The sequence below is a fragment of the Mercurialis annua genome, linkage group LG5, assembly GCF_937616625.2.
Source record: "Mercurialis annua linkage group LG5, ddMerAnnu1.2, whole genome shotgun sequence".
In the NCBI taxonomy this organism is placed as follows: domain Eukaryota; kingdom Viridiplantae; phylum Streptophyta; class Magnoliopsida; order Malpighiales; family Euphorbiaceae; genus Mercurialis; species Mercurialis annua.
The window spans coordinates 9,407,607-9,422,181 of NC_065574.1; the positions used below are offsets into that span (position 1 = coordinate 9,407,607).

At 33.3% G+C, this 14,575-nt stretch overlaps 1 protein-coding gene across 1 annotated transcript; it reads right to left on the minus strand.

Annotated features, from left to right (window-relative positions):
- Positions 1–1,033: 1,033 nt before the first annotated feature.
- On the minus strand, positions 1,034–14,314 carry LOC126680572 (N-terminal acetyltransferase A complex auxiliary subunit NAA15). The gene is made up of 26 exons (XM_050375714.2): positions 14,081–14,314; positions 12,704–12,782; positions 11,685–11,767; positions 11,435–11,584; positions 11,090–11,205; positions 10,679–10,784; positions 8,457–8,528; positions 8,252–8,367; positions 7,743–7,875; positions 7,154–7,231; positions 7,012–7,065; positions 6,853–6,923; positions 6,345–6,399; positions 6,160–6,255; positions 5,637–5,765; positions 5,446–5,528; positions 5,134–5,364; positions 4,493–4,625; positions 4,298–4,405; positions 4,006–4,137; positions 3,236–3,292; positions 2,990–3,087; positions 2,801–2,859; positions 2,602–2,710; positions 2,368–2,468; positions 1,034–1,748 (listed from the first exon to the last, which is right to left on the minus strand). The coding sequence occupies exons 1-26, from the start codon at positions 14,129–14,131 to the stop codon at positions 1,552–1,554; spliced, it is 2,697 nt and encodes an 898-aa protein (XP_050231671.1). The 5' UTR covers positions 14,132–14,314; the 3' UTR covers positions 1,034–1,551.
- Positions 14,315–14,575: the final 261 nt, after the last annotated feature.

A 14,575-nucleotide genomic window follows, 5' to 3' on the forward strand; every position in this document is an offset into this window, starting at 1 on the left:
TCCACACCTTTTGGTTTCAATTGCGTCTCTGAACATTAAATTAATCTCTTTTTCAATACTTCATATTTTAAGGCCTAATTACTTAAAAAACTCCCACCTTGAAACAATTTTTCGTTTATACCCTGACCTAGGAAAAAGTTCATTTGTACCCTTTTTTTGATTTTTCGTTTTCAATTGTATCCCAAAATTTTATTTTTTGACAATTTAATTAATTAAAGGATGAAAATATTAAAAATAATTAAATAGAAGGGTTATATCATCTTTTTTCTATTTGAAAAAATACAAATAAGTTAAAAAATGAAGGATTATTTTAAGCTTTTTTTAGATAAAAAAAAAAGTTCAATTTAGTGCTTTAGGGTAGAGTTGAAAACAAAAAATCAAAAAAAGGGTACAAATAAACTTTTTCCTAGGTCATGGTATAAACGAAAAAATATTACAAGGTGGAGGTTTTTTAAGTAATTAAGCCATATTTTAATATATATTCTAAATAATCCTTAATGTTATAATTAAAATAAAAAAAAATATTTTAATAACAAAATAATATTTATTTGTACTAAATAAAAAAGTATTATTGGATTTTAATTTTTATGGAAAGAAGAGTTTTTTGTGCTAAATATAACATTAAACGCTATTTAAAATATATGTTAAAATATAAAGTATTGATTTGAACTTTTTTTAAATAAAACAAAAACCAATTTAATACTTGAAGGTGCAATTAAAAATGAAAAGTGCAAATTTAAAATTGACGATTTTACAACATCAAAATACAAAGGAAAAGGGGTTTAAAGGTGACCAGTAACCCTTTTTTTTTCAAACCATCATTGGCTGCACAATCCCAAACCGGATAGAAAACATTTATACATATTACAGTAAGTTGAAGATGAGGCTCTAAATCCGATGCATGATGATTTGTAAACCCTTTTGCCACAAGCCGAAGGAATTTAAAAAAACTGGCAGTTTCATTTCAGCTCAAGAGTCATAGCCTCGTCTATACAATTAACATCTGAAATTTACAATCCCTTGAGAGATTCCAAGCAGCAAAATTGACCTCCACAGTTCTAATATATGAATCTTCTTGCAAAAATTCTCACAATGTGTAGTGTTTATACATGAAATAGCAGGAAATAAGAGAATTGGCAAAAAGTACAACAAGCTCTACTAGCAAATGTTCTAACCAGTACTCAAAACAAAGAATCCTGTCGCGCGCTCTCCTGACCTAGGAAGGTAAATTTATAACCTCAAAAGTCACCCTTGTCTTCACCTACTAGTGAGTTAATTTCAAGAGCAAACCCTAAAAGAAACATAGATAAAATTTTATTATACACATTTGCAAATGAATGCATTCAACAATTGGCTAAGGTAGGTAGAACACTCTCAACATAATAATGCATCTCAAAGCAACAGTAGACAAGATTGACATCGGTTCCAATATGAACGTCCTTAATAATGAAGATTTCTTCTCATGGCACCTTCTGCTGCTGTTTGATTGTGTGATCTACCCAAGATCACGGAGTACTAGTTGGTAGCTGCTGTATGCATTCAGCACCATGCTCAGATGGTCAGCTCTTTAAAAGCCTCTAACTTCCCATTTGATATCGAATCTGAAATTTTATCATCTCCAGGATGGCTTGTACTCCCGTTCTCCGTGTTCTTGCCTATCTTGTATACTGAATTGGGATTCACAGAGCTGTATTTTCCCTCAAAGTACGTAGAGAAGGAAAAGTACTCGGTACATCTCACCTTCCACCCTGCAAAAGATAAAAGAAATTTCACCATTTTTGAAGTGTTAATCCATGGTGGAATTGACAAGATCATGTTCCTCGTAGTACTTTCCAACAAATTTCAGTAGTAAAATTGGACATTTAACTGGTCTGATAACTGGTGACTGACACCAAAAAAACTGAGAATGGTATGTAAATGAAATGCACATTTGAAGGGCCAGACCAAGCATCAATAGATGAAAAAATTATATAGATAAGAAAAGAGAAACCATACTGTTGATATTGAAGACAACCCAGAAAAAATAAACCAACAAAGAGAGTTGTGTGTACATTCATTATTTTATGAAAAAACTTATTAACTACGATAATAAGGAGATGGGACCAATCGTATAAAGCTTCTGAAAAACGATAAGAGTACTATGACAAAAGTCTTGGCATGGTATGGCGGGCAACACGTAGGTTAAGAAATTGCAGCAGTAGCCAAACAAAATGAAACTGTGGTTAACTTGAAGTTAATTAACCACTGGAAAAAGAGCAATATACAAATTTTCTTGTGTGTTTCTGTATTCCAAATTATTGTTTTGCCACCCTACTTGTCATCCGAATAATCATAAAACATAAATCCATAACAAATTTTGGGACTTACGAGATGCAGCATCATGGTCAATAAGAGCTGTTTCTAGTAATTTGTGAACTGCAATGCAATCTTTTAGTTTCCATTCCTTGACTGGTCCAAGTGCTCCATTTCTTAGATACAAAAATTATCCATAAGAAATTGAAGAATCAGTTTTTAGTCTTAATAACTATATAAAGAAACAAAAACAGAATGACATTTAAAAAAAAGGAAGAATTCAAGCAGAAGCACTTATAGGTTGTATACCCTGGTACAAGGTTGGTCGAATCTTCAACTAATTTAACAGCCTCAGATTTTTTGTTAGGTTCTAAAAGATAAAGCATCTCTGCAACTGCGGCCCTATGCGTCAAAGAATCTGAAGACACGCAGACAGTCATTATGAAGATACTATAGATGATTAAACGGCTAAACATTTGTGAAAATACGTCAATGTGAGGAAGATTACCTTTATGTTTTTCAAGGAAACACTCATTTGCTTCAAGCAGAGACTTTTCGTGCAATTGACTACAAATGAAACAAAAAGAAAACAAAGGGATTTACATGTAATGCACAACCAAACACACACTAAGCATTATTCAAAAAGAAGAAAACGCCACAACATACAGACATACAAAAAGAAAAAAATATTCAAAACCTGATCGATGGGCGTTCTGCTTCTAATACACTCCAGATAAGTTTCTCAGTATCTGTCACAGGAGAAGCCATCAAACCCACTTTATGGAAGAATCTAATCTGCAGCTCATAAAGTTGACAATTAACACCTGTCAGAAACCCAGGTACTCAAGCAATACATGCATCACACTAACTAATAATTTATGCATCTGAAAGATCAGCCGAGTGCATCAAAATTGAAAACGATTCTATAAGAGATGTTACACACCAAACAGCAGTGGGTATCTGGGCTTTCAGCATCCAACCTTAGCAATTGCTTTACAGCCTACAAACAGGTAACAGATAACAAGTATTAGCACATTATGATATTATAAACTTTCAACTCGATACAACCAAAAGATTAGACTTAATCCAAATAAAAGCTATTAGTATTCTAGTTGAGTTACTTTTCATTTGAAGGATGTTGTCTTAATGCTACTTAGCCCAGGGAAAGCCATGGTGCCATAACTTTTGTGCTTCAATGGATGAAACTGTAAATCTGAGGGTGGCCCCAGTTCATGAACCACCAGTTCCAATTCCATACAAACGGGATTGGAACCAGCAGAGGAAGGTTTCAGTACCAGTTTTGGAACCGGACAGTTCCAGTTCTGGTTCCGATTTTTGCGTGAAAATGTTCTATAGAAAATTACTACAAAACATTTAATACAAATCATCTTGTGATTGAAATAAAATGATTATAAGAGGATAAAGAATCGAGAAAAATTGACGCTAAGAGAATGTATTAAATAATAGTGCGTAGATCCGAAATTTAAGATGAGATATTTACAAGATACTTATAATTTTCATTTCTAAAATGCTTATAGAACTAGTGGCTATATAGTTATTTAAGAGAAACAGTTTATAAATAATTTGGTTGGTTTATGATTAGGAATCAGGGTTCCAGTTCAACATTAGGAGGAACCATACAGGAATCAACTGGCCTTGAGGTCCCAGGCCAGTTCCAGATCAAAAACAAAGATTCTAATGACAAATATATACCTGTAGTGCAAGCAAAATTTTCTTCTTTCTCATATTTATTTCAAATGAAAGCAAATGAGTCTCCAAAGAATTTGGTGAGCTCTTCTGAAGAAGTTTCAAGTACTTTGTAGCTTCCAATAATGGATCCTCAACCTGAATGATTATATTTTACTAATTAGAAAGAATACTTGATGAGAATTGAAGAAACAAATAATCTTCGAACATCCCTAGACCTTATGACTGACAATCTAGAATCTAATGTTGAAGAAAACAAATAGGAACAAAAGAAATCAATATTGGTTCTAGAAGTAACCTGCAACAACTTTTCCCCATTTGGATCTGGATCAACAGGTTTAACATGACGCTTTCCGGACTTAGAGACACTACTTGCAGTTGATTCTTCGCTCTTTACCTCTGCTTCCTGTAATTGAGACAATAAAAGTAAACCAAAAAGAATAAGCTTTTGAAGGAAATATTGACAAAGAAACCATTGTACAAACTAACATACTCTCTTAGCCCGGGCTTCTGCCTTTTTCTGCTTTTGTTTCATCTTCTTTTTCTGAGAAGGCAGCAACTTTGACATTTCATCATCCTCTCCAGTTGTCGACTTAGATGGAGAATCATACAGTCGTATGTAACATCTGCAATATAAAATTTGTACCCATAAATATAAAGACAAGAAAAAGGATTAAGAACAAAACTTTACAAGGTTATCTGCAGGGAGATCATGCATATACCTAAAAGATCAAATAAGTATTATACAAAATACAGCTGTGCTTAGGTGAGAACAAATAGATGTGACATAAAAAAACAATGCCTCTGACGGATTAATTTTATTTACCCAAAATAAAAATGATATCAAATGGAAAGATCTGTTACGCAAATCTCAATTTTATTCTTGCAGGCATCACCCTCACCTTAAGATGCACGTTAAAATACATTACCAAGTTTCAGGAAACTGATATAAGTTTACAAGCTAGGCACCCATATGACATATGAAAGTTTCAACCAATTGGAACTAGAAAAGAATGTTACTAAATTTAATATTCAAAGCACTATAACAGAACAACATTTCCCAAAGAAGGAAACATGGTTCCGCAAAAAATAGCAACAATGATTTAAATAATAAATCTCGAATAAGTGTACTACCTGATTGCTCCAGCTGCAGCTTTGTGAAAATATGCATGCGAATGTAATCTATCTTGAAATTTCAGCATTGCCACATAAGCACGTAATGTCATTTTCCTTAAGCAATATGAATGGAAGTCAAATTGATCTTCTGTAATATCAGCATAGTGTTTCTCCACAGCTAAAAACTTCTTCAGAGCACGTCCAAGATCACCTTGGCGGAAGTAACTTTCACCAGAAGCGAGCTCATACCTTGTACCATAGAATATTATTTAGCACATAATAGACATAACATCAACTAGAAAGTTAGTGCCAGGAGTAACAGAGACCAACCACATGCACTGCATGTCATGGAGGTTGTTGTGCTGATCGCCATCTTTAGTGAACAGCACAGCAGTCTTTTCTGCCATAGGAACCTGTAGAAGGAAACGTTACACATAAATAACAACAGCACAGTAAAAAGCAGCATGTAAAGCACCAAAAACTAACAAGTTAAACTCAAATAAATTTGTCGCTTTAAAAACCTGATCAGCCTGCAGCATACGTTTGACACATTCACTATTTACATAGCGATCTGCAAGATCCATGCATCTAGCTTCATCAGCTAATGCTGCCGCGGCAGTCAAATCACCAGCATGCTTCAAAATTCGGCTCTGTGATCAAGCAAGCATAAGTCTATATTGAAGAAGACCGAACCAAAACAAATTTTCTTCTCTAGTAACATAAAATAAATATTAAAATCAAAAATTAGCAAAGAAGATAAATAAAAAGGGAAGTTTTTAGTTGTTTACATAAAACTTTTTTTTCATTTCATATGTGTATTATTTCCTTCAATGAATATCGGAGGTACAAACATATCATAGCAATGAAATCAATCCTTGAAAAGGAAAGCAGAAAAAGCCTGAAATAGAGACACTACAAATACTATAATATAGAGATCCAAACATGCAAACAAGCATTCCAGAAGGCATAGCAGATGGTGAATGGAAATCAATCATATAAGCTTGCACACAAAAAATTCACAGATGGATATAAAAGCAGCCTAACCTTGACCGAATACAAATCAATCACTGTTGGAGTATGTTCTAATGCCTCATCAATCTTGGTGAGCGCAATGTCATATTTCCCCCGTCTGTCATAATGCTGCAATCCGACAAAAACCACACAAATTTGTTTTTAAAAGATTACGAAGCTGATAGTAACTGAAGCACCTTGTGTGGCAGATACTATACCTGTGCCAAGAAAAATAAGATCCACATAAGAGTAGATGGAGGCTCTTTTTCTTCCCTGCAATCAATAAGGCAGGAAAAGCATAACAAATATTAATGGAGCTCTGTAAGAAAATTAAACCTTAATATAAGCATAATAAGGATACCAAACAAACTACCAATGGGCATCAAAAATTTAATTCTCAAGCTCCACAAAAGTTCTTAGTTTTCACAACAGTGGAATATTTCATGCCCTCAAAACAAGAATAACAAGGACGAAAGTCTGACTACATAAATCATTTCTTAACCAATTTAATGGCTGTCTCTAGTATTTACAAACCTAAACTGGTAGTACCACTTGAAGGACTAAAAGTACCATGCAAAAAATTGGCTCAACTTAATTTGCTTACAAAACTTATCCAGAAATCAAAAGGCAGATGTGTTTCTCTCGTACTTATTAGAATCCAATTAAATGCTTGTAAATATAAAAATTCATCTATAAAACCATATCATGGTTCAAAGCATAGATTACCTCCCCGGGTATTTCCCAGTTGTTCTAATTGAATGCTCCAACTCAAGAATAAGATTTTCCAGTATGTTTGCCTATATAAGTCATCACAGAATAATCTTTCTAATTAAACCACCAAATATTTTGCAACTTCCAAAGTCTAAATGCCATAAAAACACTCACCTTCCCAGGATGATCATACAAAGAAGAAAGATCTGAAAATAATGAAGGGACGCCCTGCAAGTAGCAATATAACAATAAATTCTTCAGACCCAGAATCAGATAAAAAGGAAAAAAATTATCTGAAATATAGTGATCAATATACCTTGGTAAGAAGGGGCCTAACATAATTGTCTGCAGCTTCATGAAATTTGTCTCCTTGTAAAAAATCAAGCGGGATTCTCTAAAAGATGGGCAGAGAGACAGAGCGTAAGCCAAGACCATATCATACCTTTTACATTTATGATTATATAAATACACTTAAAAACAAAATTGAGAAACAAAATATTAGAAGGAAGAAAAAACAACTAAAGGCCATCAGTCATGACTCCAGGTAACCAGTTAACTGAACTCCACATGTCCGTCTAGAAAGGGCCCCTGTGGTGGGGAGAAGTGGTGAGGTTCTGACCATTTTAAGAATTCTTCTATTTGTTTCTGTAAGAGTCAATTGGAAACAGTTTCCGCTGAGCTTGACTGTCCATCACTAAGAGATCCTCAGATTTACTGGCCATGTACAACAAAGCTTTTATACAGCCTTGGGAACTAGCTCAAGTAATAGATGAACAAAGTAGGCTCGTATAGAAGCAGAGTATAAAAGAGGAAACAGAAGAAGTTTCAAAATGTAGCAGGCTAAACATAAATTCCTAACTTAAACAAAATGAGACCAGCAAATTCCTATTGAGAGAATGAGCAACCTTAACAGCGGATGACCAAGTATACTGCTGCCCCAGCGATTTGTATAAGTCATCCAATTTATCAATTTTATCAGCAGAATAGTGGCCATTTTCTGAATCCAGACCGACACACTTTTGTAAACCTTCATAATATCTGAACAAATAAAAAGAAAGTAACATTAAACTCCCCCTTAAGAAATATAAATTTACAAAATTCAGCTGGGAGGAAAGGGGAAATGTTTTCTGCTTACTATTGGCAATAATAAACACTTTTAAATAATAGAATTTACTTCACTTTAACATGCATTCTGTCCTCTTATTGTCACCTAATTTTTAATTCTAGCTAGACTAAACATCAGAAATAAGACCATTAAACAAAAAGAATAAAAGGATTTCACCTGGTGAACACGTGTGCGTAAAACAACTATGCAAGCAAATACACTTGCACAGATGCATTTCTGCAATGCAGACTCCATTATACTCTAGACCATTTACTACTTTTCTATATGGAAATTAAATTAAGAAATCACCTGTAATTGTCAGGATTCATGGCAAGTAAACCCCTGTACATATCAGCACCGTCTTCAAGATGCAAAAGCTTCACTAGTAGAGAAACCTCTTGTTCTTTAAACGACAACTTATCAACCTGGATCGGTTATAAGTGTTAATTTATCAGCATCTATTTAAAGTTCAAGTCAATTACTATGCACCCACCAAATAACACAGTACACTTACAATTTTAGAACCCTTCTTGCGCAACTCTTCAAGAGCTCTCTCAAGAGAGCCGCATTCCTCTAATAAAGAGATCTGATGGTACAAGAAAATGGCATGTGTATAAGCATATCAATAAATGCTGAGATTTCACAAAAGATACCAACCAACATGCAATTTAAGAAAGGGAAATTCATATAAACATGCTCCACTAGGATATATGATCAGTGCTGACAAGAATAGATGAAAGCTAAAGAATTTTTTTAAGATAAAAGAAAACCATAAAACTATTAATCAGTGTATCTGTAACAATTTACAAGATACTTGGAAAGAGACAACAAGAAAAACAATTCAAAAGAAATATCAACACCTATAATATCTGGACAACTGAATTTTGAACTAAATATGTATATAGAGAAAGAGACTAAATACCAAACTATGAATATCCTTTTCACAACCAAGCTCCAATATTCAGTAGATGTGAGATGGATATTTTGGTATGTTTTTTATTTTAACAAAATCATATTATTCTAGTATTAAGAGTCTTTAATTAATCGCCGCATCATATTCATGGTCCTTACTGAATTATGTTAGTTTATTCCATTGTTTACACCAGAGTTCAAGTTCCAACATGGATTTAGATTTGTCTTATAAGCCCTTAGGGTTCATAGAAATATTTCTCTATATATATTTAGTCTCATATCAAGTTTGTTTTCAGATTTGAATTTAATAAAATTAAAATTCCAGTAATTATAATTGTATTGATTGAATGCTCTCTTTTTTCCCCTTATGTTTTATTTCCAACTATAGGTGTGATTCCTTGGAAAATTACTTATTTTTTCTTAATTTTCAACCCTGAAATCTTATTTCTAAAATTTTCGTTCGCTGAATTTCACTGAAACATAAATAAAATATATTTTTAAAAATCAGTCCACCACTTCCGGTGTCAGGGTAAGTAAGATCATTGGAGTACTAATATTCTGAATAACAAGATCAAACCTTACTAGTCGTTCATTTAACTTTGTCGACAATATACAGTTAAGACTAAAGATATTCCAAGATTTCAAAGAGGTGATCCTATATAATTTTTGTAATTGTATTGATTCACTTGTATCTTTATTTGATTGGTACAACTTCAATGACGTGTATGATGTCAGGCTTGCAAATCTGAATTTGAATGGATATACAAAAATATGGTGGGATCATGTTGACCACGACATAGAGAGATCACGATAGCCACAAATCAATACATGGCAAGCGATGGAAAAAAAACATTTCATGAAAATATATGCCAAGTATTGATATTTCTCTCATGTTTGTTGTAAACGTGTTTATGCAGCCTTTAAAGTCAAAAGACAAAGTACTGCATGCTTCCGTATTTATAACTGTTATTCGTTGTGATAATCAATCAAAGAAATTTATTATTAATAGCAAGAGTTGCATGAATGTAGTATCGGAATCAACTAATAAACGCTTAAATATTCTGATTAAACCACATCCGCACCCATATACAATTATTTGGCTTAACAACTCCATCATTTGGATAACGGATCATTCCCTTGTTTGTTGTTGCTCCTCTATGTGAAGTGACTCTGACTCACATTCTTTAGGATCATCCTTTGGCTCTATTAGCGAGATTTGCATCATATTATCATTGATATTACTTATTATATCCCAACTGGATTACTTAGATCAGGAATATTTTTGTAATTTTTTATTCTCAGAAAATCGGATTATTCTAAAATCTTCAGGAGTCTTTTATTCATTGCTGAGTCAAATTTCCTTGTAGGATTATGATTATATTTATTCCTTCTTTTGTTTTAAAGTTCAAGTTCGAATATGACTTGGGATTAGTCTTATAAGTCCTTAGATTTGTACAATTATTTCTCTAACTATATTTAGATTTGTATCAAGATTATTTTCATATTTGAATTTAAAAACATTAAAAAATTCCGTAATTAGAACTGTTTTGAATCAATTTTCTCTTTTTCTTTTCTTAGTGTGATTCCCATGTCTAGGTGTGATTCCTATGAAAACTATCTAATTCTTAAAAGATAAATAGAAAGATTTTCCAAATCTTTCCTGCATCATTATGCTACATTTCGAGTCAGAATTATCCATTATGTATTAATATAACATGTAATAATAAAGGAACTGCAGAGAAAGAAATCTACCACGAAAACCAACAAATAACAGGTTATTGCAGTGTGAACGTGAAACTGAATCTGACAACTGTGTCATAGTACCTTGTATAAAAGCATTTCTCCATGTTCACACCGTTCATTGTCTGGGGGATAATCAACCTCTAATGTTCCTTCATATGCCTCTAGAATGTCAACGGCTTTTGAAGCGCTAGCAAACAACATGGTATTATCAGTGTCAACATCAAGTGTAATGCCTAAGCTAAACAGTTCAGGAAGGGGGAAAATATGTGTCCTTAGCCATATTGTCAAAATAAGAACAGAGCAGAACGAAAACATATGTGCACAACTAAGAGAGGAGAGGGTATTCTTCAAATAAATAATTTCAGTACTCCATAATCTTAGGATTCTTGGTATTTATAAAACATTAAACAGATCTATTCCAAGAGTTTATAATCCTTAAAGATTGAAAATCAAATGTTAAAAGAAAACGTAAATACAAAGATCAAACTGTACTTTGAGTTCAAATGCTGAGCAACAGCAAAGCCAATCCAGTTCATGCGGTGATTAGGTTTCAGAGTTAGCAGCTGTTGTCTGGTTTCAACAAATCCTGTCAGATCACGCATTTGTGCCTGCAACATGAGAGAACAGAACAGCAAACAACTTACTATAAAACACATCCGTCCTCCATGGTCATCATTTAAAAACAACCTTATATTTAAGATAACTTGAACAGTAATAACAGATTCTGGTTTCAGTATGACTAGTACACGCAGCTTTTTTTCATATACAAACAAACAATTGAAAATGCATCAGTACTAATCAGGGACAGTTTACGTCGGAAGGTTGGTATTTAAATACCTGCAAGAGTGATAAATCGCGCAGTATTTCAATATTGTCTGGATCTATTTTCAGAGCATTTCGGTAGCACTTGATTGCCTCTCTATAATCTCTATCAGACCGATAGAGGAGACCATAAACATGCCAGCAAACATGACTTTTAAGGTCATTCTGCATTAGAGATGCAAACATAAGCCCCAATGCAAACAAATAGCAGAATGAAAAAGGAAATGAACAAACACGTGCTACAATTATAGGAGAACAGATCAACCTTAAGGCCAAGCCGGACAAGCTCGTATGCATCAGATTTACGATCCATGCAATTTAATGTCAGGCCCTTCATTGATAAAGTTTCTGGTAAACGAACAACGCTGAAGTTTAGTAAATTTGACAAAGACATGTAAATATGGTACACTATTAAAAAGCACAATAATTAAAATAATATCCATCTCCACTGGAAAAAAAGATTAACTGGAGTTCAAATTTATAGGAAGACGCACAAAAAAAGAGTTGAAACAAATTCCATGCTGGCTACTGCCTCTTCACTAAACTTAAGGAATCAATAAACGAGAAATAGGAAGTACTAAGAACCACATGTACATGCAGATGATATTATATCACTGGCAGCTCAATAGTCTCAACAATCAGCAACCATAGATCTTCATATTCTGAATTTCACAGTAATACAGAATTTTATAGCATACTATGGTAAGAGGTTCAAAGCACAGGTAAAAGGAACTCCTTATAACCATTTGTGCACTTCAAAGAATTCTATATATATTTCAGCCAACGGCATTCGTCATACCAATGCAAATAAGTTAAACATATTGACATACTTAATTCTTCCTTTTTTTCTCTTTTTTGTTTTGCAACTAAAGAAGAACATATGTTTGGCTTGGAGAGTAGTAACCTAATAAATTGCCAAAAACTTCATTGAAGATGTGAATACAGTTAACTAATTATTCTGAGAAAAAATGGTTTTTGGTCAAAATACAACATCTATTAGTTTGGTACCCGGTTTTGGCTTTGGCAATAATATTCTGCTCTTTTTGGTGTTTGACCAAAAAAAATGTTGCATTTCAATTCTTTTCCCCCCCATAAAGCGAGTTCTTTCTCACCCCTAAGATCATTCATCGTATCATTTCTTCGAATCTAAAGTTTAACAAATTCTAGGACTCGCACCGAAAAAATAACCACCACTCTAGAAGCCCATCAAAATTCAAACCCAAAAACAAATATTAAAATATAGCTAAAACAATATAATTCGAAATTTAAATGAAGCGAAAATACCTCCATGATCTGGAAACTTTTTCAATATAGCGTCTGCTGCTTTCAGCCCCTTCTTATACTGTTTAGTTTCATATGATTTCTGCAACCATTAAAGACAATAAAAATCATAGGCAAGTTGCAACAACTCTCATTGATAATGGCTGCAATAAAGCTCAATTTGACATCAAAATAATCTAGCATATGATAGGAACAAAAGATAATTATATAGAACCCATAATAATGCAAGCATTACACATATGTGCTTGGTGATTCTATCACTAACATACATAAATTAAATGATCATATATTTAGGGCCCTGGGGAGGAAAAGGCCATTAACCACCATACTACTAAATTTGATGATATTTATTAGCAATTTACCTAGAGCAATACTGAACTTTTTATCTTGCAAGCAATGACAGAGCTAGAGAGGACTGAGAGTGGCCATCATTGCCCTCTTTAACTTCCAAGAATCTTAATGTTTTCTTATAAATTATTTACCATTTTAGGTTCGGCTACCCAAATATTTAAAATTTACACATACTATATGTGATGCTTCATCACATTTTTTATATTTCATTAAACTTAGCTTCAGCCACCCTTGAGCACATAAAAAATCTCCATCACATAGTAGCAAGCACATTCATTGCCAAGAGAAAATGGTCAAAAGTAGCAAAGATTCACATAAAATATATGAAATGACTACTTTAATCAAGATTCAGAGTTCTTCTACTCATAATCTTTTGAGCTTACATGTAACTAACTCGACATATACAACATAAATATGCACGTCTATAAGCATAAATAAAACTCCTTCTAATCGAGAAGATTCTCTTTGAATATTGTTAAAAAAACCTGCATTCCCCTTTTTATATTAACACATCACATCTCCCTAAAAGGCAACATTTCTATAAGTCATTTAAAAATAAGGTAAAAACAGGAATAATAGAGTAAAAACACATTCTATAAATGGGTATTATCAGTTACAAATTACAATTAGAATCAGACACCCAAAAAGAATACTCGTGTCAATTAGATTGAGGAGGGAGTATAAATAAATATATATTTTACAACCATTTATATGTCATTGTATATATATATATAAGCACATTCAGTGTCATCCACTTAAAAAACACATATAAGCTGCTCAGATAACAATCAAAGAGCTAGGTCTTTCAACAATAATAAACCCAAAATTTGCCGCATAACAAAACCCTAACAATTCTAGTTTCAAAACAAATTAAAAGCAACAAATATTGTATCAACTGCACCCATGGGTCTAGTGTTATCCAATCCAAAAAATATAACTTCAATTAAAATTAAACTGATTCAAAAACGACAACATCACAGACTAAACTAAACTGAACTAAGAATCGATAGAATAGGAGAGAGTACTTACGACGATGAGCTTGAAGAGATTGGCCTCTTTAGGAGGCAGAGAAGCTCCCATTGTTATGAAATAAATAAAATTAAGCTAGGGTTTAGCTAGGATTAGAAGGCAAGGGTTTTGCAAGGTTTGTGGTTTGGATATTACAAGGGCTGCGTTCAGAGGAAAAAGAGAGAGAGTGGTGGCGTTAATCTGCTGCAACCCTACTGTGACTCACAGTAACCACGCTTTAATCAACTCTTTCTGAAGACTAACATGCGCGCGTGTGATTGATGGTGAATCTATGGATTGGAATTTGGCTGCTGCTTTCGGAACCTAACGGTGTCGTTTTGGAGATATTTAGTTTTTACTTCTAAAGGAAAGGCTTAAATGAGCCTAATGTCTCCAAATTTTCCAAAACCAATGCCCTTCAAATTTTTTCTTTCAATTGCAACCCCGGCATTAAAACAATCGTCAATTTTATCTCGTTCATATTTCGACTTTCGATTGTACCTTACATTGAAAATT

Bases quoted from the DNA above. Each gene is read 5' to 3' on its own strand.
- LOC126680572 (XM_050375714.2), bottom strand. From the start codon at position 14,131: ATGGGAGCTTCTCTGCCTCCTAAAGAGGCCAATCTCTTCAAGCTCATC. The intron at 7,232-7,742 runs GTTGCTCATTCT...CCCATCTTTTAG, and splicing joins CTTGGTCATCCGCTGTTAAG to AGAATCCCGCTTGATTTTTT. The intron at 6,400-6,852 runs GTAATCTATGCT...TATTGATTGCAG, and splicing joins ACTGGGAAATACCCGGGGAG to GGAAGAAAAAGAGCCTCCAT.